The sequence below is a fragment of the Orcinus orca genome, chromosome 17 (genome assembly GCF_937001465.1).
Source record: "Orcinus orca chromosome 17, mOrcOrc1.1, whole genome shotgun sequence".
NCBI lineage: Eukaryota > Metazoa > Chordata > Mammalia > Artiodactyla > Delphinidae > Orcinus > Orcinus orca.
The window spans coordinates 67,816,426-67,841,197 of NC_064575.1; the positions used below are offsets into that span (position 1 = coordinate 67,816,426).

The following is a 24,772-nucleotide window of genomic DNA, read 5'->3' on the forward strand; positions in this document are numbered from 1 at the left end:
GACGTCACTGCATCTTCCATGGGCGTATCATCATTGTAGCACTGTCCTACTCATAGACAACAAGAGTGGCAACACTTGATAACAGCAGCTAACATCCACTTGCCATATGCCAGAGACTTTGCATCCATTGCTTTTAATCCTTACACCCACCCTGAGATATTACTTTGTGCATCTTATAATTGAGAAATCAGACCTGGAGGGATAAGGAAGCTCTTCCAAAGTCACAGGAGCAAAGCAGCATGGCTATTATTTTAATCCCAGGCTGACTCTAAGGATGCATTCCTAACCATTGTTTTAGTGTTTCAGACCTGTAGAAGCAGACTCAATACTGGTCACTGCAGATGCTGATGCAATACAAGTATCCGTACCAACAGCCCCTGACAACTACAACTTCATATTCAATGACAAAAATTTTCACAGTATATACCCAGACATGCATACTTCATGCTTAATGAGTATTTCTTAAAGTTCCTCTTGTAATTATAATCGGAGCTGGGCTGCAAAAATGTAAAGCATATATCAATTTGTAGATTAAAATTCTTCTATATTTTTCCACATTGCATAAAAAAGGAGTCATCCTATTGAGTATGGGCAAGTTTCAGAGAACGAATATATGTTGGCCTAAAATATATCAGGGTTCAATAAAACTTGCCCAGAGAAATGTTTTGATTTTTATTGTTGCTCAGACTCTGTCTGCTCAAATCAGATAAGGGACTTAAGCTGTTTATAATTAGATCCCCGGCCCTGTTATTAGATCTCTCGGCAAACTTTGATGAGGCAGAGAAAAATAAGCTTTCTTTCTGAGGTAACAGCCTTTGCATAAATGGGAAGAGATGCCTGAATAAACAGAAGCTGAGAGCATCGTAGTGGGGTTTGACAATGAAGAGTTGGGGTCTAGCAATATGCCAACATCTTGCTTATTTGGCAATTTTTTTGTGTTCCATTACAAAAACAAAGCAACAGGAAATAAATCCTTCCAGCTACCAAGTCATGTTCTCAGGGACCATGGTCATCATTTTGGTTGTCAGCCATACCCATCTTGAGGAACGATGCACAGATTATATGAGTATCACCTGAGGAAGAGCAAAATGGGGGCTTCTTCCATCATCTCCTCTTTGTCTTCACAACCCAAACTGATCCACCTCTTTCCTTATTTTTATTGAGTAGTATAAAATGTTCTTAATTTTATGGAAACATTTGAGTGAGTTACAGAGAATCAAAATAAATTATCATTTGTTACTTATGATTCCTGATCTAGACTTTCTGTAATATTTTCACACTAAAAAATATAGCTAACCTTACTGCAATTTCTCTTTAGGCTAAATTTTATCCTGGAGTTACAAAGTACAGGGTTAGTAGAAATAATTTGTACACGATTTCTGATGTTCTGCTTTCCTTTGCTAGCTTGAAAAACCTTGAATTTGAATTGTGTGTGTGTGTGTGTGTTAATGTAAGTACCCTCTGCAACTATGAGGCATGTCAAATCAATGTGATCAAAAAAGTCCAGCTATGTGTGTCCCAACCCCAGAGATGGACTGTTAGATTATTGTAGTTAGGACTTCCTGTTTCATTCCTTAAGATCTTAGAAATCCGGTTATTCTTCTGAAAGTATGGCTTTAGGAAATGGGTAACATTCAACTCTTTCCAGACACAAAAGTGAAAGATTTAGACCAGACCTGTCTAATAAAGCTTTCTCAGTGATGGGAATGTTCAATATCTGTGCTGTTCCTGTACAAGAACCACTAATTGCATGTGCTTATTGAGCACTTGAAGCGTGGCTGGTGTGACCGAGGAACTGAATTTTTAATTTAATATAATTTATTTCTAATTTATGTAAGTATAAATAGCTACATTTGTGGCTAGTAGTTACTCTTCGTGCTGATTTAGATTGTTATCATTCCCATGAGCATGTGTGTTCCAAGGCCAATAATTAGAACTCTCACGCCTAAATGAAGTGAATGGTCAAATCTAGTTTTTGCATTGAAGGTACATCATGGAGGCAGTTTGTTGAAAACTCTAGGTCTGGTTCTTTGCAGGACTCTTACATAGGTCAGTTACTCCAGGTTGTCTTCATTTTCATTCTCATCTTCCCTCAGGGAAGGGGGTGGGTATATGTCTCCACGTGAGTGTGATTTCTATGGCGATTTGCGGTTAGAAACTCTCCTAGACTGAAATTTACTTGCACCTGAGCTTTTTAATCAATATGCTTTACACTTATCTGATTTGGAATCCTTTCACATAACCTGTGACTCACCACCAAAAGTCTTCCACAGAAAATAAGTAAACAACCTTCTCAAGGTGACAGTTTTTCAAATAAAAGGAAGATATTGCTGTTTGGGATCAAATAGAAAGTTGGTGTGTTAGTCTTTAGGGCTTCCCGAGGTGTTTCTGGTTTACTCTCTTCTGGCTAAGTACTTCCAAGCTGTGCTCTGGTTGGATGGGGCTGTGTGATCATTCTGGCCAATGAGTTATGAGAAGAAGTTACGCATGCCACTTTGGGGTCAAGTATTTAATTGTTGATGCAAGATACTGCAGAACTCTTTTTCCTTCGACACAGCAACTGGCAATGTTCAAGATGGTGCCTGTTCCATCAACTTGGGGCTCTGAATGACTAAGATGAGCAGAGACTTCTTGGAAACTTGCAATGGATATATGATATGGAAAAGAAATAAATCTTTGGTATTTGCAATCAGCAGACTGATACATGTCTAAGTAAAGGTTGTGAATAGAAGATAGTTCAAAATAACAATGGAACTCGGAGAGGGATGAACTATCTGAAGTTGAAATCGACTGATCTCATGTCTGTCAAAACCTACTTGACACTGGATGAGGACATCAAGAAGGCTTGGAAACCTTTGGAATCAGGCAATTTGTGGAGCCTTGGATAAAATGCTTTCTAGACAAATATCAGTGAAGTTTTTATTTGTAGAGTGAAAAAGGTGCTTTTTGGGGGCCCAGCAGTTTCAGAATAAGTTGTTCCCATGTTAAAGGGCCAGGTAGAAAACCCCTTGAGCTGTGGCTAAGATCAGTTGAAGAAAGGATGTTGAGCAGGTAGAGTTATGTTTTGATCTGTGTTTCTTAGTTTTGAAGAGGAAACTGAATGATGGAAAGAAGATAAATAGCTAGAGGTAGGATGTTGGCATCCTACCATTAACATTAAGTATACAATATTAATTTTATACTTAATTTCATACAATTGCCATTTCTTGTCCTGGGACCTAGGCTTGAAATTTGTGTAACAGTTCTCATATTGGGAAATCTAATAGACTCTAAGTCATATGTTGATAATATCAGGCTCTTTTTATATTAAACCCCAGTTACCTTAATATGACCTCTTAAAGGAATCACATAAATTATTCTTTTCAATAAAAAAGTGTTAAAAATTATTTTGCACCACATTTGGTTCTTCAGGTCCAACACATTCTTAATGATTAATTACAATCAACAATACTAATTAATTATTAGTATTAATATAATGCCATTGTTAATAGTGCCAATTATAATAACAACAATAATAACGATAGTAACTAATGGCTTCTATTTTAATGCTCTTTCTATTCCCCTGGCACTGTAGTAAACTTTATGTATGAACTGTCTCATTTAATCCTAGCAACACACTAATTTATATTTTACAAAAAAAGGAAATAGTCTCTAAAGTTTGGGGAACTTGGTGCAGGCTCAGTAGCTGGCAAGTGGTAGAACTCCTATTTGAAACCGGAGTTGTATGAATCCAAAGACTGTTTCTTTATGTTATATAATACATCATTTTTTCAGGGCTAAGCTTTAGAATATCAACTTCAATATAATGTGTACCTTGATTGTATTTAGTTAAACCTTTTACTCAAAGGCATCACCAATTAAAAATAATTGAGAAAATAATCTTTAAAGAAAAAATTAAATGTCTGTACCTTGTCAGATGAATTCTCTCATGGCCCGTTATCATGAAAAGGTATAATGCTTAAAGAAAATGTGAAAGCCAAAATAACAGTTACAAACATAAGTTATGCAATAATTTTTTTTTAAATTTTTTTAATGAGAAGGAATGCCAAAGCCACAGCTTATCATATGTTACCCTATGCAGCCTTCAAAGGAGGCCCCGGATGAGTCAGACCAGGGATAGGCTTATCTGGGAGTTTCTATGCTTTGTATGCGATGTTCAATTCACATCTAATGGATAGCAGACAGGTAAACTGATTTCTTGCACTGCTTCTGGGCAGTTAAGAGAACTGGGCAAGTTTCTATACCTTACTGGATGTCATTTTATTCATCAATAAAGTACAGGTGTGGCCTGAGATGACTCTAAGCGCACTCTGGTGCTAATGGTCTCTTACATCACGAAACTTTTGTTTCTGATAGGTTCATGGACGGGTCAGCCAAGAATTTTCCCGGGGTACCAATTTATAAGGCATATGTGGTGGATTCATATTGTGTTAATTTGGCTAATCCAGAACTATAGTTCCCAGAATTCCCTTCGTGTATAGCTCTGGGCTAGGTGAGCCACAAAAGATCTTCTGCACAAGATTTGGAAGGTGGAAGTGAAGCAACAGCAATACTGTAAGTCTCCTACATACAAACCTTCAAGTTGCGAACTTTCAAAGATGCCGACGTACGTTCGCACATCCAGCCGCATAAGTTAATTCCCGTGTCCGGCGTACATTGTTACATGCGTGCATCCTCGACAAGTGGTTGTGTTTTTGTGTACTTTACTGTACAGTACTGTATAAAGTACAGTAGTACAGTATCTTTATTTTAAGCCCAGAATGTCATCTATGACGAGAAAAAAAGAGTTACTACCTAGACATCACTGGATCGTATTTTCAAGAGGGTAGATAGAATTGAATCGAGCAAGGAACCAGAACCTGTGCCATCAGTGTCAGACATGAGTGAGATTGCAGCTTGCCCTCCGTCTCCTATTACTGAGGATCCTTCAGCTCTACCATCTCCCACCTCCTCTCCCTCCTCCAGTCAGTAACTCTTCTTGCCTGTTCACTCAATGCCAGCCCCTGTATGCCAGCTATTGTACTGTACTACTGTACTTTTCAAGGTACTGTACTATAAGATTAAAAAGGTTTTCTTTATTTTTTGTGTTTTTTTAAATGTATTATTTGTGGGAAAAGTATTATAAACCTATTACTGTACAGTACTATATAGCCGATTGTGTTAGTTGGGTACCTAGGCTAACTTTGTTATACTTATAAACAAATTGGACTTACAAACGTGCTCTCAGAATGGGACTCGTTCTTATGTAGGGGACTTACTGTATTCAGTTTATGCTCAGGAGGTCGGCGCGTGGTCTGAAGCGCTGTTGCAGCCCGTGCGTGTTGCCTTCTATCTGCTGACACACCTTGCTGGTGTGTGGCAGCTCCAGCCAGACTCCCACTTTCAGTTTCTCTGACTCCTGGGTCAGGTGTAGATTTAGCTGCATGAAAGAGGGCACCAGCTTCTCCTTCAAATCATTCCCGTGATCCAGGTTGGAGGTTCAGTGGCAGTGCCAGTCTGATGCAGATTTGCGCGTCCATCCTCCTGGGTTCCAGCCCATTCCTGCAGGGATCCTTTTGAGCTTGCTTCCCTACTCACATCCTTCTTCCATCCCCAAATGCCAGACGGCTGACTTCCCTTGCTGCAGAAGCTGTAGCTCAATAGATTCTTAACCCACATTTGTCTAAGATTAAATCCCCTCAATAAGTCTCTTATTATATAAATCTCCTAGTGGTTCTACTTCTCTGATCTCGCCCTGACTAGCACAGACTGCAAAAAGAGTCAGGGAAGCTAATTGGATGGAGAAAAGAGAATCTAGCAGAATTCTTATCAGAGAAATAATGTATGTGATTGGAAGGAATTTTTGTTCAGCCGCTTGGGGGACTTTAATGGGAGAACTGGGATAACAGTCAGTATTTACTAAGTTGCCTTTGGAGAAGGGGAGTCTAGTTCAGTTCAGGACTTTTTCTTTTGAGTGGGTATGATGTTAGGGGGCCAGGATGAAATTGCTTGGAAGGCAACAGAGAATACGGGTGTTATTACTGGTGTTCCTGCTACCCTCTTTCCCCATGCAAAGCTCAGAATCACCCCTAAACACATATTAAAACCTATTTTAGAAATATCAACTTGAAGAGCTTCCAAGTTATTAGGCTACCTGAGGCAACGTCATGTCTTGATGTGGCTCTGAAAGCCATGTACTATTTCTACACTACAGATGCCCTAAGCCATGTGATGACTTTTCAAGAAAAGGCTGTACCTTCTGCAACCATCAACAGAGAGAATTTCCACCTTTTTTTGAGAGTTAGAATGAGCAGTCAGTGCTACTCCCCTCCCTAAATCAACTTATATGATTTCAAACAAATTATACATTTCTTTACTAGTTAAAGGCACATTAGGCACACTTGGGGCCTCACATACAAGGAACATTTTGCTTCTCGCCTCATAGGTTTCTAAGTCCTAAAAAACTAACGTAGGAATTGTGAGGTTCAGGCATCCCTAACTGCATGGTGCTAATTCATTCTGCAATTTACTGTTTGGTTCTGTCACAGACAGAATATAAAAGAAGCTTTGAAAGACTGTGGAGGAGGAAAATTCACGAATTTAATCTCAGTAACATACATTAAAAATAAACAGAATGATGGCAAATCATGATAGAGATGTGGGCACTCATTTTCTGTGTGATTGAAGGAGGATTCACAGTCAGGGGTGCATGGCAGTCATAGACACATAGGGGAATCTCGCAGCACTTGACAGGCATTATGGACCAGCAAGAATTGTTATGCCTGTAGAAATTGCAGTGGCCCCTGTTCTCTCTTTCTCGGCTTTTCTAGAATACCCCTTGTGAATAGGCTGAGTGAAACTTTCTAAGCATCTCCCTCAGCCCATTCATCAAATGTGGATGAAAATATAAAGGACTGGAAAAGCAAGCCATAGTGTGCTGGCATTCATTTTCCATGTTCTTTAATAATAATAACATTCTCTTTTTTACTAACATTTGGCACTTTTTCACATCATTTTTGCCTCTGGTGTCTCATGTGGTGGTGAGTATTTATGTCAGCTTGGCTAGGCTATGGTGCCCAATAGTTTGGCCAAACATCAATCAGTATTGCTCTAAAGATAGTTTTTATTTTATTTATTTATTGAATTATATTTATTTTTTTATATAGCAGGTTCTTATTAGTTATCCATTTTATACATATTACTGTATACATGTCAATCCCAATCTCCCAATTCATACCACCACTACCACCCCCGCCACTTTCTCCCCTTAGTGTCCATACGTTTGTTCTCAATATCTCTGTCTATTTGTCTCTTGTAACATTCTTTATTTTACCGTCCATTTTATCTGATATGAGTATTGCCACTCCAGCTTTCTGTTGACTTCCATTTGCATGGAATATCTTTTTCCATCCCCTCACTTTCAGTCTGTATGTGTCCCTAAGTCTGAAGTGGGTCTCTTGTAGACAGCATATAGATGGGTCTTGTTTTTGTATCCATTCAGAGAGCCTGTGTCTTCTGGTTGGAGCATTTAATCCATTCACGTTTAAGGTAATTATCGATGTATGTTTCTATTACCATTTTCTTAATTGTTTTGGGTTTGTTTTTATAGGTCCTTTTCTTCTCTTTTGTTTCCCAATTAGAGAAGTTCCTTTAGCATTTGCTGTAGAGCTGGTTTGATGGTGCTGAATTTGCTTAGCTTTTTCTTCTCTGTAAAGCTTTTGATTTCTCCTTCGAAACTGAATGAGATCCTTGCCAGGTAGAGTAATCTTGTTTGTAGTTTCTTCCCTTTCATCACTTTAAATATGTCATGCTACTCCCTTCTGGCTTGTAGAGTTTCTACTGAGAAATCAGCGTTAACCTCATGGGAGTTCCCGTGCATGTTATTTGTTGTTTTTCCCTTGTTGCTTTCAGTAATTTGTCTTTAATTTTTGCCTGTTTGGTTACTCTGTGTCTCAGCATGTTTCTCCTTGGGTTTATTCTGTATGGAACTCTCTGTGCTTCCTGGACTTGGGTAGCTATTTCCTTTCCCATGTTAGGGAAGTTTTTGACTATAATCTCTTCAAATATTTTCTCAGGTCCTTTCTCTCTCTCTTCTCCTTCTAGGACCCGTGTAATGGGAATGTTTTTGCGTTTAATGTTGTCCCAGAGGTCTTTATTTCTTTTCGTTCTTTTTTCTTTATTCTGTTCCGCAGCAGTGAATTCCACCATTCTCTCTTCCAGGTCACTTATCCGTTCTTCTGCCTCAGTTATTCTGCTATTGATTCCTTCTAGTGTATTTTTCATTTCAGTTATTGTATTGTTCATCTCTGTTTGTTTGTTCTGTAATTTTTCTAGATGTTTGTTCTTTAATTCTTCTAGGTCTTTGTTAAACATTTCTTGCATCTTCTTGATCTTTGCCTCCATTCTTTTTCCAAGGTCTTGGATCATCTTCACTATCATTATTCTGAATTCTTTTTCTGGAAGGTTGCCTATCTCCACTTCATTTAGTTGATTTTCTGGGGGTTCATCTTGTTCCTTCATCTGGTACATAGCCCTCTGCCTATTCATTTTGCCTATCTTTCTGTGAATGTGGTTTTTGTTTCACAGCCTGCAGGACTGTAGTTCTTTCTTCTGCTCTCTGCCCTCTTGTGGATAAGGCTATCTAAGAGGCTTGTGCAAGTTTCCTGATGGGAGGGACTGGTGGTGGGTACAGCTGGGTGTTGCTCTGGTGGACAGAGCTCAGTAAAACTTTAATCCACTTGTCTGCTGATGGGTGGGGCTGGGTTCCCTCCCTGTTGGTTGTTTGGCCTGAGGCGACCCAACACTGAAGCCTACCAGGCTCTTTGGTGGGGCTAATGGTGGACTCTAGGAGGGCTCACACCTAGGAGTACTTCCCAGAACTTCTGCTGCCAGTGTTCTTTTCCTCACTGTGAGCCACAGCCACCGCCGCCTCTGCAGGAGGCCCTCCAGCACTAGCAGGTAAGTCTGCTTCTCTCTCCTATGGGGTCACTGCTCATTCCCCTCGGTCCCGATGTGCACACTACTTTGTGTGTGCCCTCCAGAGTAGAGTCTCTGTTTCCCCCAGTCCTGTCAAAGTCCTGCAATCAAATCCTGCTAGCCTTCAAAGTCTGATTCTCTAGGAATTCCTCCTCCTATTGCTGGCCCCCCTGGTTGGGAAGCCTGACATGGGGCTCAGAACCTTCACTCCAGTGGGTGGACTTCTGTGGTATAAGTGTTCTCCAGTCTGTGAGTCACCACCCAGCAGTTATGGGATTTGATTTTATTGTGATTGTGCCCCTCCTACCGTCTCATTGTGCCTTCTCCTTTGTCTTGGATGTGGGGTATCTTTTTTGGTGAGTTCCACTGTCTTCCTTTCAAGGATTGTTCAGCAGTTAGTTGTGATTCCGGTGCTCTGGCAAGAGGGAGTGAGAGCACATCCTTCTACTCCGCCATCTTGAACGAATCTCTGCTCTAAAGGTAGTTTTTAAAAGATGTGATTAACATTTAAATCTGTAGAATTTAAGTAAAGCAAATGACACTCATAATTGAGGTGGGCTTTATCCAATCAGTTGAAGGCCATAAGAGCATTGATTGAGTTTCTGTGGAAGAAGGAATTCCACCTCCAGACTACTTGGGAATTAAAGACTGCAACGTCAACACTTGTCAGAATTTTCAGCCTGTCAGCCAGCCCCACAGATATTGGACTTGCCAGCCGCTACATTTTGTAAGCCAATTCCTTAAATAAATCTCTGTCTTTCTTTCTCTGTGTACATATATATATATATATATATATATATATATATATATGCACATTTATGTATGTACATCCATCTGTCTTTCTGTAGTTATCTATATGGATATGTACATCCTGTTGGTTCTGTTTCTCTGGAAAATGCTAATACATATAGCTCATTTTAAACGAATTTATCAGAAAGATGGGTAAGGACATGTTTTTTTTTTGTTGTTGTTGTTTTTGTTTTTTGCGGTACACGGGCCTCTCACTGTTGTGGCCTCTCCTGTTGCGGAGCACAGGCTCCAGACGCTCCGGCTCAGCAGCCATGGCTCACGGGCTGAGCCGCTCCGCGACATGTGGGATCTTCCCAGACCGGGGCACGATCCCATATCGCCTGCATCGGCAGGCGGACTCTCAACTACTGCGCCACCAGGGAAGCCCCAGAACATGAATTTTTGAGTCAAAAAGTTCTAGGGATCCAGACGTGGAGAATGGACTTGAGGATACGGGGAGCGGTAAGGGTAACCTGGGAGAAGTGAGAGAGTGGCATGGACATATATACACTACCAAATGTAAAATAGATAGCTTGTGGGAAGCATCCGCATAGCACAGGGAGACCAGCTCGGTGCTTTGTGACCACCTAGAGGGGTGGGATAGGGAGGGTGGAAGGGGAGACACAAGAGGGAGGAGATCTGGGGATATATGTATAGGTATAGCTGATTCACTTTGTTATACAGCAGAAAGTAACACACCATTGTAAAGCAATTATACTCCAATATAGATATTAAAAAAAAAGTTCTAGGGTTTGAATTCTAGCTTTGCAATTTGTTAACGTTCTCACCTTTGTGAATTTTTTTAAGCTTCTCTAATCCTCATTTTTTAACAGCCGTAAAATAGGAATAATAAAATTAATAACACATTGGAATTTGACTGTATGCCTGACGCTCTTTTAAATGTTTCACACACATTTGATATTCACAACAACCCTCTTAAGCAGGGCAGTGATATGGCCACATTTGCATCTTATCAAGTTTCTCTCTTCAGGAAAGAACGATGTGGCGGCTGGTGCATGCACACATGCAAAGAGAAGGTACGAGCCTGTGTGCTGCGAGAAACAGGCACCTGGCTGTCCGTGTGCTCTCCACTTCAGCAGTTTTGAACTTTGGTAGTTTCTCCTGAACTAACACTAGCACTTATTAAAAGATTTACCTGAGCTTATTAAATAGATCTCAGCATCACCAATGCAAAAATGGCAAATAAGCCTCACTCACTTTCCTCTGAAGCTGACACTTTGCAAAATCCCCTCAAATTTGCCCATAGACAGGCTCTGAACACATCTGGGATTGAAGATGCTTCAGCTGCTTTTCTCTGTAGGATCAATGAGATTTTTTGACAGTGCATGCTGATGAGTCCAGAATGCTGCCAATACCTCTTTGTAGTCTCTCTGAATGGAAACATAAATGTTTTAGATGACTGAGTCCATTTCTTTTCACTGTGGTAGTACCCATTTCTCTTATTCTCAGGGAGCTGAAAATTGTTGGGACTGTTCACCTCCTATATGTCCATGAATTTGTGCTTTCCTGCTACCAGTATTCCACGATCCTAAAGGACCTCAACAGAAATTTTGAAGGGATAGTGTTAAATGAAAAGTAAACTTCGTGTCTTCATATAAGTGCTCTGATGCTTGTTTTTTCTCTTAAACCTACTATCCAGTATTCCTCACTTCTACTTTTAATTTTTAATATATAGGGCTGGATGATATACCAGACGTATTGTTTAGTTTTTATTCTTAAGTAAGAAGTTAACTTCCTAGACATCTCTTCCAATCTCCATATTGCCTTAAAAACCAAATCTTAAGTAATAGCTGTTCTCCAAGTTCTCTCTGTGTTTCAGGTATTGGGGTAAATGCATTATCTCAATCAATTCCAAACAAATTTCAATTGAGAAAGTTATTCATATTGGAGTTCATTTAAACTCATGCTTAGAAATAGTACCCCACATCCCCCAGGTCAGGCTACCATGGAGTGGTGAAGCTGGGTGCTACTAGAGTTGCATTGCCCACGAGCTGGACAGCCAGCAGGGCCTTAAAGTTTGCATCTCCTCCGGTAGTCCTTAGCCAATGCCTGCTCAGGATGGATTATGAAACCCCAGCTCCCTTTCCTTGGGTTGGGGATGATTCTGAGACCTAAGTTCCACTCCAGAGGTCCTCTTTTATTGCCCGAGTTCACACCCATGCTCAGCTTCCATCCCTTCCCTGTCCTTTTTCTTTTGATTCCTTACAAGTCTTGCGTGGGAACCCATCCTTAAATGATCACTGGCACGTGTGTTTTTCCTCAGGGTCTGATACTGACCAAGCATTGTTAATATCAGAACTTTTTCCTTTCTCTGTCCAACTTGAGATTCAGTCTAAAAAGTGCCAGTTATTCTTCTTTATAAGAGAAAATTCTGATTATGAGCAAGGATAATTAGATACATAGTGTATACACATGCATTCATTCACCAAATATTTATGAAGTTCTTAATATGTGCAGTTTTTTAGTTTTTTGTTTTGTTTCATTTGTAGTTTATTTATTTTTAACATCTTTATTGGAGTATAATTGCTTTACAATGGTGTATTAGTTTCTGCTTTATAACAAAGGGAATCAGTTATACATATACACATGTTCCCATATCTCTTCCCTCTTGTGTCTCCCTACCTCCCACCATCCCTATCCCGCCCCTCTAGGTGGCCACAAAGCACTGAGCTGATCTCCCTGAGCTATGCGGCTGCTTCCCACTAGCTAATCTATTTTACGTTTGGTAGTGTATATATGTCCATGCCACTCTCTCACTTTGTCCCAGCTGACCCTTCCCCATCCCCATGTCCTCAAGTCCATTCTCTAGTAGGTCTCTGTCTTTATTCCCATCTTGCCCCTAGGTTCTTCAGGACCACTTTTTTTTTTTTTTTTTTTTTTTTTTAGATTCCATATATATGTGTGAGCATATGGTATTTGGTTTTCTCTTTCTGACTTACTTCACTCTGTATGACAGACTCTAGGTCATCCACCTCACTACAAATAACTCAATTTTGTTTCTATTTATGGCTGAGTAGTATTCCATTGTGTATATGTGCCACATCTTCTTTACCATTCATCTGTCGATGGACACTTACATTGCTTCCATATCCTGGCTATTATAAATAGAGCTGGAATGAACATTTTGGTACATGACTCTTTTTGAATTATGGTTTTCTCAGGGTATATGCCCAGTAATGGGACTGCTGGGTCGTATGGTAGTTTTATTTTTAGTTTTTGAAGCAACCTCCATACTGTTCTCCATAGTGGCTGTACCAATTTACATTCCCACCAACAGTGTATGAGGGTTCCCTTTTCTCCACACCCTCTCCAGCATTTATTGTTTGTAGATTATTTGATGATGGCCATTCTGACTGGTGTGAGATGATATCTCATTGTAGTTTTGATTTGCATTTCTCTAATGATTAATGATGTTGAGCATTCTTTCATGTGTTTGTTGGCAATCTGTATATCTTCTTTGGAGAAATGTCTGTTTAGGTCTTCTGCCCATTTTTGGATTGGACTGTTTGTGTTTTTGATATTGAGCTGCATGAGCTGCTTGTAAATTTTGGAGATTAATCCTTTGTCAATTGATTCATCTGCAAATATTTTCTCCCATTATAAGGGTTGTCTTTTTGTCTTCTTTATGGTTTCCTTTGCTGTGCAAAAGCTTTTAAGCTTCACTAGGTCCAATTTGTTTATTTTAGTTTTTATTTCCATTTCTCTAGGAGGTGGGTCAAAAAAGGATCTTGCTGTGATTTATGTCATAGAGCGTTCTGCCTATGTTTTCCTCTAAGAGTTTGATAGTGTCTCGCTTTACGTTTAGGTCTTTAATCCTTTTTTTTTTTTTTTTTTGGCGGTACGTGGGCCTCTCACTGTTGTGGCCTCTTCCGTTGTGGAGCACAGGCTCCAGACGCGCAGGCTCAGCGGCCATGGCTCACGGGCCCAGCTGCTCCGCGGCTTGTGGGATCTTCCCGGACTGGGGCACAAATCCGTGTCCTCTGCGTCGGCAGGTGGACTCTCAACCACTGCACCACCAGGGAAGCCGTTTAATCCATTTTGAGTTTATTTTTGTGTATGGTGTTAGGGAGTGTTCTAATTTCATACTTTTACATGTACCTGTCCAGTTTTCCCAGCACCACTTATTGAAGAGGCTGTCCTTTCTCCATTGTATATTCTTGCCTCCTTTATCAAAGATAAGGTGACCATATGTGTGTGGGTTTATCTCTGGGCTTTGTATCCTGTTCCGTTGATCTATATTTCTGTTTTTGTGCCTGTACCATACTGTCTTGATTACTGTAGCTTTGTAGTATAGTCTGAAGTCAGGGAGCCTGATTCCTCCAGCTCCATTTTTCTTTCTCAGGATTGCTTTGGCTATTCAGGGTCTTTTATGTTTCCATACAAATTGTGAAATTGTTTTTTCTAGTTCTGTGAAAAACGCCAGTGGTAGTTTGATAGGGATTGCATTGAATCTGTAGATTGCTTTCGATAGGGATTGCATTGAATCTGTAGATTGCTTTGGGTAGTAGAGTCATTTTCACAATATTGATTCTTCCAATCCAAGAACATGGAATATCTCTCCATCTATTTGTATCATCTTTAATTTCTTTCATCAGTGTATTATAATTTTCCGCATTCAGGTCTTTTGTCTCCTTAGGTAGGTTTTTTCCTAGATTTTTTATTCTTTTTGTTGCAGTGGTAAATGGGAGTGTTTTCTTAATTTCTCTTTCAGATTTTTCATCATTAGTGTATAGGAATGCAAGAGATTTCTATGCATTAATTTTGTATCCTGCTACTTTACCAATTTCATTGATTAGCTCTTGAATTTTTCTGGTAGCATCTTTAGGATTCTCTATAGTATCAAGTCATCTGCAAACAGTGACAGCTTTACTACTTCTTTAACGATTTGGATTCCTTTTATTTCTCTTTCTTCTCTGATTGCTGTGGCTAAAACTTCCAAAACTATGTTGAATAAGAGTGGTGAGAGTGGGCAACCTTGTCTTGTTCCTGATTTTCGTGGAAATGTTTTCAGTTTTTCACCATTGAGGACGATGTTGGCTGATGGTTTGTCATATATGGCCTTTATTATGTTGATGAAAGTTCCCTCTATACTTACTTTCTGGAGGGTTTTTATCATAAATGGTGTTGAATTTTGTCAAAAGCTTTCTCTGCATCTATTGAGCTGATCATATGGTTATTCTTCTTCAATTTGTTGATATGGTGTATCACATTGATTGATTTGCATATATTGAAGAATCCTTGCATTCTTGGGATAAACCCCACTTGCTCATGGTGTATGATCCTTTTAATGTGCTGTTGGATTCTGTTTGCTAGTATTTTGTTGAGGATTTTTGCATCTATGTTCATCAGTGATATTGGCCTGTAGTTTTCTTTCTTTGTGACATCTTTGTCTGGTTTTGGTATCAGGGTGATGGTGGCCTCATAGAATGAGTTTGGGAGTGTTCCTCCCTCTGCTATATTTTGGAAGAGTTTGAGAAGGAGAGCTGTTAGCTCTTCTCTAAATGTTTGATAGCATTCACCTGTGAAGCCATCTGGTGCTGGGGTTTTGTTTGTTGGCAGATTTTTAATCACAGTTTCAATTTCAGTGCTTGTGATTGGTCTGTTCATATTTTCTATTTCTTCCTGGTTCAGTCTTGGAAAGTTGTGCATTTCTATGAATTTGTCCGTTTCTTCCAGGTTGTCCATTTTATTGGCATAGAGTTGCTTGTATTAATCTCTCATGATCCTTTGTATTTCTGCAGTGTCAGTTGTTACTTCTTTTTCATTCCTAATTCTGTGGTTTGAGTCTTCTCCCTTTTTTTCTTGATGAGTCTGGCTAATGGTTTATCAACTTAGTTTATCTTCTCAAAGAACCAGCTTTTAGTTTTATTGATCTATGCTATCATTTCCTTCATTTGTTTTTCATTGATTTCTGATCTGATCTTTATGATTTCTTTCCTTCTGCTAACTTTGGGGTTTTTTTTTCTTCTTTCTCTAATTGCTTTAGGTGTAAAGTTAGGTTCTTTATTTGAGGTGTTTTCTGTTTCTTAAGGTAGGATTGTATTGCTATAAACTTCCCTCTTAGAACTGCTTTTGCTGCATCCCATTGTGTTTTTTCATTGTCATTTGTTTCTAGGTAGTTTTTGATTTCCTCTTTGATTTCTTCAGTGATCTCTTGGTTATTAAGTAGTGTATTGTTTAGCCTCCATGTGTTTGTATTTTTACAGATTTTTTCCTGTAATTGATATCTAGTCTCATAGGGCTGTGGTCAGAAAAGATACTTGATAAGATTTCAATTTTCTTAAATTTACCAAGGCTTGATTTTTGACCCAAGATATGATCTATCCTGGAGAATGTTCCATGAGCACTTGAGAAGAAAGTGTATTCTGTTGTTTTTGGATGGAATATCCTATAAATATCAATTAAGTCCATCTTGTTTAATGTATCATTTAAAGCTTGTGTTTCCTTATTTATTTTCATTTTGGATGATCTGTCCACTGGTGAAAGTGGGGTGTTATAGTCCCCTACTATGATTGTGTTACTGTCGATTTCCCCTTTTATGGCTGTTAGTATTTTCCTTATGTATTGAGGTGCTCCTATGTTGGGTGCATAAATATTTACAATTGTTATATCTTATTCTTGGATCGATCCCTTGATCATTATGTAGTGTTCTTCTTTGTCTCCTGTAATAGTCTTTATTTTAAAGTCTATTTTGTCTGATATGAGTATTGCTACTCCAGCTTTCTTTTGATTTCCATTTGCATGGAATATCATTTTCCATCCCCTCACTTTCAGTCTGTATGTGTCTCTAGGTCTGAAGTGGGTCTCTTGTAGGCAGCATATAGATGGGTTTTGTTTTTGTATCCATTCAGCAAGCCTGTGCTTTTGGTTGGAGCATTGAATCCATTCATGTTTAAGGTAATTATCGATATGTATGTTCCTATGACCATTTTCTTAATTCTTTTGCACTTGTTTTTGTAGGTCCTTTTCTACTTGTGTTTCCCACTTAGAGAAGTTCCTTTAGCAGTTGTTGTAGAGCTGGTTTGGTGGTGCTGAACTCTCTCAGCTTTTGCTTGTCTGTAAAGGTTTTAATTTCTCCATCAAATCTGAATGAGACCCTTGCTGGGTAGAGTAATCTTGTTTGTAGGTTTTTCTCCTTCATCACTTTAAATGTGTCCTGCCACTCCCTTCTGGCTTGCAGAGTTTCTGCTGAAAGATCAGCTGTTAACCTTATGGGGATTCCCTTGTGTGTTATTTGTTGTTTTTCCCTTGCTGCTTTTAATATTTTTTCTTTGTATTTAATTTTTGATAGTTTGATTAATATGTTTCTTGGTGTGTTTCTCCTTGATTTATGTATGGGACTCTCTGTGCTTCCTGGACTTGATTAACTATTTCCTTTCCCATATTAGGGAAGTTTTCAACTATTATCCCTTCAAATATTTTCTCAGTCCCTCTCTTTTTCTTCTGGAACCCCTATAAGTCGAATGTTGGTGAGTTTAATGTTGTCCCAGAGGTCTCTGAGACTGTCCTCAATTCTTTTCATTCTTTTTTCTTTATTCTGCTCTGCAGTAGTTATTTCCACTATTTTATCTTCCAGGTCACTTATCCGTTCTTCTGCCTCAGTTTTCTGCTGTTGATCCCTTCTAGAGAATTTTTAATTTCATTTATTGTGTTGTTCATCACTGTTTGTTTGCTCTTTAGTTCCTCTAGGTCCTTGTTAAACGTTTCTTGTATTTTCTCCATTCTATTTCTAAGATTGTGGATCATCTTTACTATCGTTGTTCTGAATTCTTTTTCAGGTAGACTGCCTATTTCCTCTTCATTTGTTAGGTCTGGTGGGTTTTTGCCTTGCTCCTTCATCTGCTGTGTGTTTCTCTGTCTTCTCATTTTGTTTAACTTACCGTGTTTGGAGTATCCTCTTCCCAGGCTGAAGGTTCGTAGTTCCCGTTGTTTTTGGTGTCTGTCCCCAGTGGCTAAGGTTGGTTCAGTGGGTTGTGTAGGCTTCCTGGTGGAGGGGACTAGTAGTGCCTGTGTTCTGGTGGATGAGGCTGGATCTTGTCTTTCTGGTTGGCAGGTCCACATCTGGTGGTGTGTTTTGGGGTGTCTGTGGCCTTATTCTGATTTTAGGCTTCCTGTGTGCTAATGGATCAGCTTGTGTTCCTGTCTTGCTAGTTCTTTGGCATAGGGCGTCCTGCACTGTAGCTTGCTGGTCATTGAATGGAGCTGGGTCTTGGCATTGAGATGGAGATCTCTGTGAGATTTTCGCAGTTTGATATTACGTGGAGCTGGGAGGTCTCTTGTGGATCAGTGTCCTGGACTTGGCTCTCGCACCTCAGAGGCACAGCCCTGACACCTGGCTGGAGCATCAAGAGCCTGTCATCCACACGGCTCAGAATAAAATGGGGAAAAAGAAGAAAGAAAGAAAGGAAGAAGATAAAGTAAAATAAAATAAAGTTATTAAAATAAAAGATAAAAAATAATTATTATGAAAATAAATTTTTTAAGTAATAAAAAAGAAAAAGAAACGGACAGACAGAACTCTAGGGCAAATGGTAAAAGCAAAGCTATGCAGACAAAATCACACACAGAAGCATACACATACACACTCACAAAAAGAGAAAAAGGGAAAACAATATATATATATATCTTTGCTCCCAAAGTCCACCTCCTCAATTTGGGATGATTGGTTGGGAGAGAAAGGGATTTCCCTTTCTCTTCTTTGTTGGCACAGCTCCCAGGTCTCAGCTTTGGATTTGGCCCCGCCTCTGCGTGTAGGTCGCCTGAGGGCGTCTGTTCTTCGCTCAGACAGGACGGGGTTAAAGGAGCTGCTGATTCGGGGGCTCTGGCTCACTCTGGCCGGGGGGAGGGAGGAGTACGGAGTGCAGGGCGAGCCTACGGCGGCAGAGGCTGGCATGACGTTGCACCAGCGTGAGGCGCCGGCCGGCGTGACGTTGCGCCGGCATGACGTTGCACATGCCTGCGGCGCGCCGTGCGTTCTTCCGGGGAAATTGTCCCTGGATCACGGGACCCTGGCAGTGGCGGGCTGCACAGGCTCCCGGGAGGGGAGGTGTCTCTTGCCTCTTCGGCAGGTCCAGACTTTTTCCTGGACTCCCTCGCAGCTAGCCGTGGTGATTAACCCCTTCAGGCTGTGTTCACGCTGCCAACCCCAGTCCTCTCCCGGCGCTCCGACCAACCGAAGCCCAAGCCTCAGCTCCCAGCCCCGCCCACCCTGGCGGGTGAGCAGACAAGCCTCTCGGGCTGGTGAGTGCTGGTCGCCACCGATCCTCTGTGCGAGAATCTCTTCGCTTTGTGCTGTGCACCCCTGTTGCTGTGCTCTCCTCCGCGGCTCCGAAGCTTCCCCCCTCCGCCACCCGCAGTCTCTGCCTGCGAAGGGGCTTCCTAGTGTTTGGAAACCTTTCCTCCTTCACGGCTCCCTCCCACTGGTGCAAGTACCGTCCCTATTCTTTTGTCTCTGTTTATTCATTTTTCTTTTGCCCTACCCAGGTACGTGGGGAGTTTCTTGCCTTTTGGGAAGTCTGAGGTCTTCTGCCAGCGTTCAGTAGGTGTTCTGTAGGAGCTGTTCCACATGTCGATGTATTTCTGATGTATTTGTGGGGAGGAAGGTGATCTCCGCTTCCTACTCTTCCTCCATCTTGAAGTTCCTCCCTGTGCAGGGTTGATCTAGGTACCAGGGGTTACCATGTCAAACACGGCAGCAAGGTCCCTGGTGTCATGGATTTACCTTCTAATAGCAGAATAGAGATAATAAGTTTTTTTTTTTTTAAGAGACAAGATAATTGTCAATAATGATAAGCGATATGAAGCAATAGAACAAAAGGAGGGACTGATTTCAACATGGTGGTCAGGGAAGGAGCATTGAGGTGAGGTAGCGATGTTCTCCATGAGCTGAATGAAAAGAAGTTGCTGATGCTGTGAGAATCTGACACCCTGCAGAGGAGTAAGCAGACCCACACTCCCAAGTGGGAGCAAGCTTTGGAGAGTTGGAAGAACAGAGAGAAGGCCAAAGTGGCTGGAGTATAAAGAGTGAGGGAAAGGGAGAAAAATGATGAGAATAAAGAATAGTTAGAAGCCGGATGATGGAAGGCTTGTAAGCTATGGTACAGAATTTGGTTTTTATTCTCTGGACCACTACTGGAAGTTTGTATTTTAGAGAGATCACTCCAGGTGAACTGCTGAGATTGAGGATGGAGGGGCAAGAGTGGAAACAAGGACCATTTAGCACATGATGGCTGTCGTTCACAAGGAAGATAATAGTGGACCAGACTAAGATGGTTCATGTGGATACGGAGAGATGTAAACAGATTTGGCTTTTGAGATCGGGCTGCCAAGACATAGAGATGGATTGGATGTGGTAAATAAGGGCATAGAAAGTGTAGGATGGCTCCGTGCAAGTGAGCAGATGTGTGGCCATTTGCTAAGAGGGGGAAGCTGGGACTTTGGGGATGGGATAAATCATATTCATATAAGTATAAAAATACAGTATTTATTGAATACCTTTAGTTTTATAAAAGTTGAAATTTGTTTTGGTTCCCATGACCTTTAATGAAGAAATTAATAGCAGACAGTGCCCTTGGCAGTGAATGTGTTGCTTCTACGGTGAATAAGGTCCTTGCAAGAAATTCAGTTTTGTTCCACTATCAGGGGCATTCTCCATGGGGAAGTCCTCCCCGCGGTTGTGAATTCTATTCCCAGTTACACAAGGTCCCATTCTTTGACATGGAAAGAAGTGGCAACGCCCACTGCAGTCACCCATAGGAATTTGGCTTTCATTGCCATGAATTGTGCACTTCCACGAATCCTGAAGATAAGAGTCGGAAAAAAAGAGTCAAAACTGAGAAGTGCCTGGCGTCTCGCTTCAAGGCTGAGCCTGTGTCTACATTTCTCAAGCATGATTCTTACTCTTAAACATTGGAGAATGGCTTTTATAATGAGAAAAAAATTACCCTGTACCCTCAATGTCAGTGTTTACGTTTCAGCCATTTGGGTTCTAAGAAACAATTTTTTTTTTCCTTTAAAGGGAAAGAAGTTATCATAACTGTCAGTATCTTAGGGAAGATCGAACATTTTACTGGTCTTAATGTCAGCCCATAACAGGCTTCACAAGGTAGGATCTCACTGTCTGAGTTGACGAGGTTTGGCCTTTAGGTTTTGGGTGATGGATTCTCCCTGGGTGAGAAGGTTAGGAGCCTAGAACCCCATTTTCTCACTGTATGTTCCTCACTTGGGAGTCTGCCATAAACAAATTTTGTATATTTCTTCAGCTTTTCCAGTGTAAAGATTTGTGTGTGTGTGTGTGTGTGTGTGTGTGTGTGTGTATGTTGAAGCTAGACAATGTTTATGAAGAAACTTTTTTTTCATTTGTTCAGAGAAAACTTGGTTTCAAACAAGTGTCCCCTGATGAGCGCACGGTGGTCCATCTTGCAATGTCAGCGTCACGCCAGCAGATGGCAGTCACACCACACTGAGCTTTGGCATTAGGCAAAACTTTAGAAGCCGGGGCGTTTGTCCGGTTCACAGAGGGAGGGTCTGATGCACTCTGTGCCTTGGCGGGAGGGGTAACATGTATGGAGACTAATTCCAGGCAATCCACTACATAAATCTATAAATTTGGCCTTGACGCTGAAGATATACTTAGTTGGAAAAGGAAACAAAACTGAGTAAAAACAAACTTAAATCTGTCAAAATGAGCTATGAGGTGAACATCCCAAGGTCTTGGGCTTATTCTGGGCTGTGTTTTACTGTGACATGGATCCGTATAATCATAGTCGAGGAGCTAGCATGAAAACATAATGGCCAAGAGAATAAGGCTGGGAACAACTGCAAAAATATTTTATTTTCAGGAGGATTAACTGAGCTCTGGGTGGCTAGACAGGGTAGGGAAAAACAAAAGAAACTTGGAAGTGAAATGAGAAATGTTAGAACTTTTCTTTCTTGCATAGAGAGGGTATTTCCAAAAGAATTCTTTATTGGAGGAATACTGCTTTTTCTCCAGCTAGAAGGGAGACGTTGCATCTTTTGCTGTCATACCAGCTTCAACTTCATCAAGCTTTCCTGAATTCCTGCCGCCACAACCCAGCTGGTTTGGGTCACTCTTCCTTTCCCACTGGTTAAGTGGTTGCCTTGTTTTTTGTATTAGGTGTGCTAGCTTTGGGACAGGTGTAGGGGTTACATGGCATTAAGAGGACACTCTTATTTCTCCACCTGCAGTGTGGTTTCTGTGTCTGCGGAAGAGGCACATTTTATCTCTGTTCATGTTTTTTTTCTGGAGTGTGTCTCACCTAGGATGGTGTGGGAACAGGGCTCTAAGGAAAATAGCCACATCCATGGTTAAGGAGAACCCTTGAATCTCATGGCAATGGACTACATAGGTCAGGAATTTCTGCAAAGGTTTCTTTTCCCAGAGAGCTACTGAAACCAGACTATTGTTTCTGATGCAGATTTTAAAGGAGATCCTAGAATAGACAGTAACAGAACTCTCCACAAATTGTGATTAAAAGTGTACAGGTTTAAGCCCAAAGGTATCAATAAGAGACAGCAGCCTTCTGGCTCTACTTTCAAAGTTGGTTGAGGGTTCGCTTATTTTCCATTTCAGTAAGTGGAGAGTTACATTATCATCCATCTGTATCTGATCAGGGATTTGGATACACCCTCCACTTGGGCTACAGACAGTTGGGGGTGTATTACCTGTTAAGAATTTAAAAACATAACCACACTAGCTCAAGTCAGTCAGCTTTTTAAATTACCACCATGCCCAGTAATTCCTAAGCACTGAGAGTGAAAAAAGAATCTTTTTCTGGTCTACTTTTCAAGCATTTGCCATGATCGCAGCCGAGTTTCAATAACATATATTTATGCTTCAAATTAGCACATTCAAATCACCTCTTTAATAAAACATTGGGTTGTATATGAAAGTTAATTCAGAGAACTCCCATCTCTGCACTTGGCCTCTGACACATGTGGACTCAGCTACCAAGTTCATTTCCAGAAGAAGTTCATAATGGTTTATAATCCTTGGAGCTTCCTCCCTGTGCAGTTTGTATTTCCATCTCCCATCATGCTGTATATTCCTGCATTTCAACAGTACATTTGAAATAAACAAAGATAGCAGTATGTGATTTGTCTTTCCTGAATTATATATTTTCTGGTGTGAAGAAACCAGACATAAAAATATTTGCAAGCAGCCAGAATCAGTTTAATGATGTACTGACAACAGGGAGTTTCAAGATTGTTCCCTGAAGCTTGCTGCACAGAAATGGTGGAAAAGGCTACTCACTATGCAAAATGTAAGGAATTTGGACATTTACACAGAAAAATGAATCAAATTCGACCAAAAATACCCACAGAAATAACAAAAGATGCTCATCTTACACTGCTGGAGAAATAACAAGGCAATGTTGAAATGTCCTAATCATTTTCACCAAGTTCTAGACATTAGTTCTAAAGCAGAAGAAAAATAGAAGTTTTTGCTAAATGTAATAGAAATGTAAGATGAATTTCTGATGAAAATATTTTAGTCAACACTTTAGTCAAAACTTTTTTGACTATGAAAAACTTTGGAATAATTCAAATTGATACCAAAGAAATAAAGACATGGACAGTATGCATTTTCTTACTTTTTTTTTAACATCTTTATTGGAGTATAATTGCTTTAAAATGGTGTGTTAGTTTCTGCTTTATAACAAAGTGAATCAGCTATACATATACATATATCCCCATATCTCCTCCCTCTTGCATCTCCCTCCCACACTTCCTATCCCACCCCTCTAGGTGGTCACAAAGCACCGAGCTGATCTCCCTGTGCTATGCAGCTGCTTCCCACTAGGTATGTTTTACATTTGGTAGTGGATATATGTCCATGCCACTCTCTCACTTCATCCCAGCTTACCCTTCCCCCTCCACGAGTCCTCAAAAACATTCTCTACGTCTGCATCTTTATTCCTGTCCTGCCCTTAGTTTCTTCAGAACCATAGTTTTTCTTTTTCTTTTCTTTTTTTTAGATTCCATATATATGTGTTAGCCTAAAGTATTTGTTTTTTTCTTTCTGACTTACTTCACTCTGTATGACAGACTCTAGGTCCATCCACCTCACTACAAATAGCTCAATTTCGTTTCTTTTTATGACTGAGTAATATTCCATTGTATATATGTGCCACATCTTCTTTATCCATTCATCTTGTTGATGGACACTTAGCTTGCTTCCATGTCCTGGCTATTGTAAATAGAGCTGGAATGAACATTTTGGTACATGACTCTTTTTGAATTATGGTTTTCTCATGGCATATGCCCAGGAGTGGGATTGCTGGGTCATATGGTAGTTCTATTTTTAGTTTTTTAAGAAACCTCCATACTGTTCTCCATAGTGGCTGTATCAATTTACATTCCCACCAACAGTGCAAGAGGGTTCCTTTTTCTCCACATGCTCTTCAGCATTTATTGTTTGTAGATTGTTTGATGATGGCCATTTTGACTGGTGTGAGGTGATACCTCTTTGTAGTTTTCATTTGCATTTCTCTAATGATTAGTGATGTTGAGCATCCTTTCATGTGGTGGCAATCTGTATATCTTCTTTGGAGAAATGTCTATTTAGGTCATCTGCCCATTTTTGGATTTTTTTTTTTTTGTTTTTTCCATATTGAGCTGTATGAGCTGCTTGTAAATTTTGGAGATTAATCCTTTGCCAGTTGCTTCATTTGCAAATATTTTCTCCCATTCTGAGGGTTGTCTTTTCGTCTTATGTTTTCCTTTGCTGTGCAAAAGCTTTTAAGTTTCATTAGGTCCCATTTGTTTATTATTGTTTTTATTTTCATTACTCTAGGAGGTGGGTCAGAAAAGATCTTGCTGTGGATTATGTCAAAGAGTGTTTTTCCTCTAAGAGTTGTATAGTGTCCGGTCTTACATTTAGGTCTTTAATCCATTTGGAGTTTTTTTTTGTGTATGGTCTTAGGTAGTATTCTAATTTCATTCTTTTACATGTAGCTGTCCAGTTTTCCCAGCACCACTTATTGAA

At 40.2% G+C, this 24,772-nt stretch overlaps 1 protein-coding gene across 1 annotated transcript in view; it reads left to right on the top strand.

Annotated features, from left to right (window-relative positions):
- The window catches only part of LOC125961775 (uncharacterized), a 265,975-nt gene extending 244,033 nt beyond the window's left edge, over positions 1 to 21,942 (top strand). The window contains exon 2 of the mRNA XM_049700677.1: positions 17,455 to 21,942. Coding sequence (XP_049556634.1) covers positions 18,294 to 19,307 — 1,014 coding nt within the window. The 5' untranslated portion in view covers positions 17,455 to 18,293 and the 3' untranslated portion in view covers positions 19,308 to 21,942. The remainder of the gene's footprint in view (positions 1 to 17,454) is intronic.
- Positions 21,943 to 24,772: the final 2,830 nt, after the last annotated feature.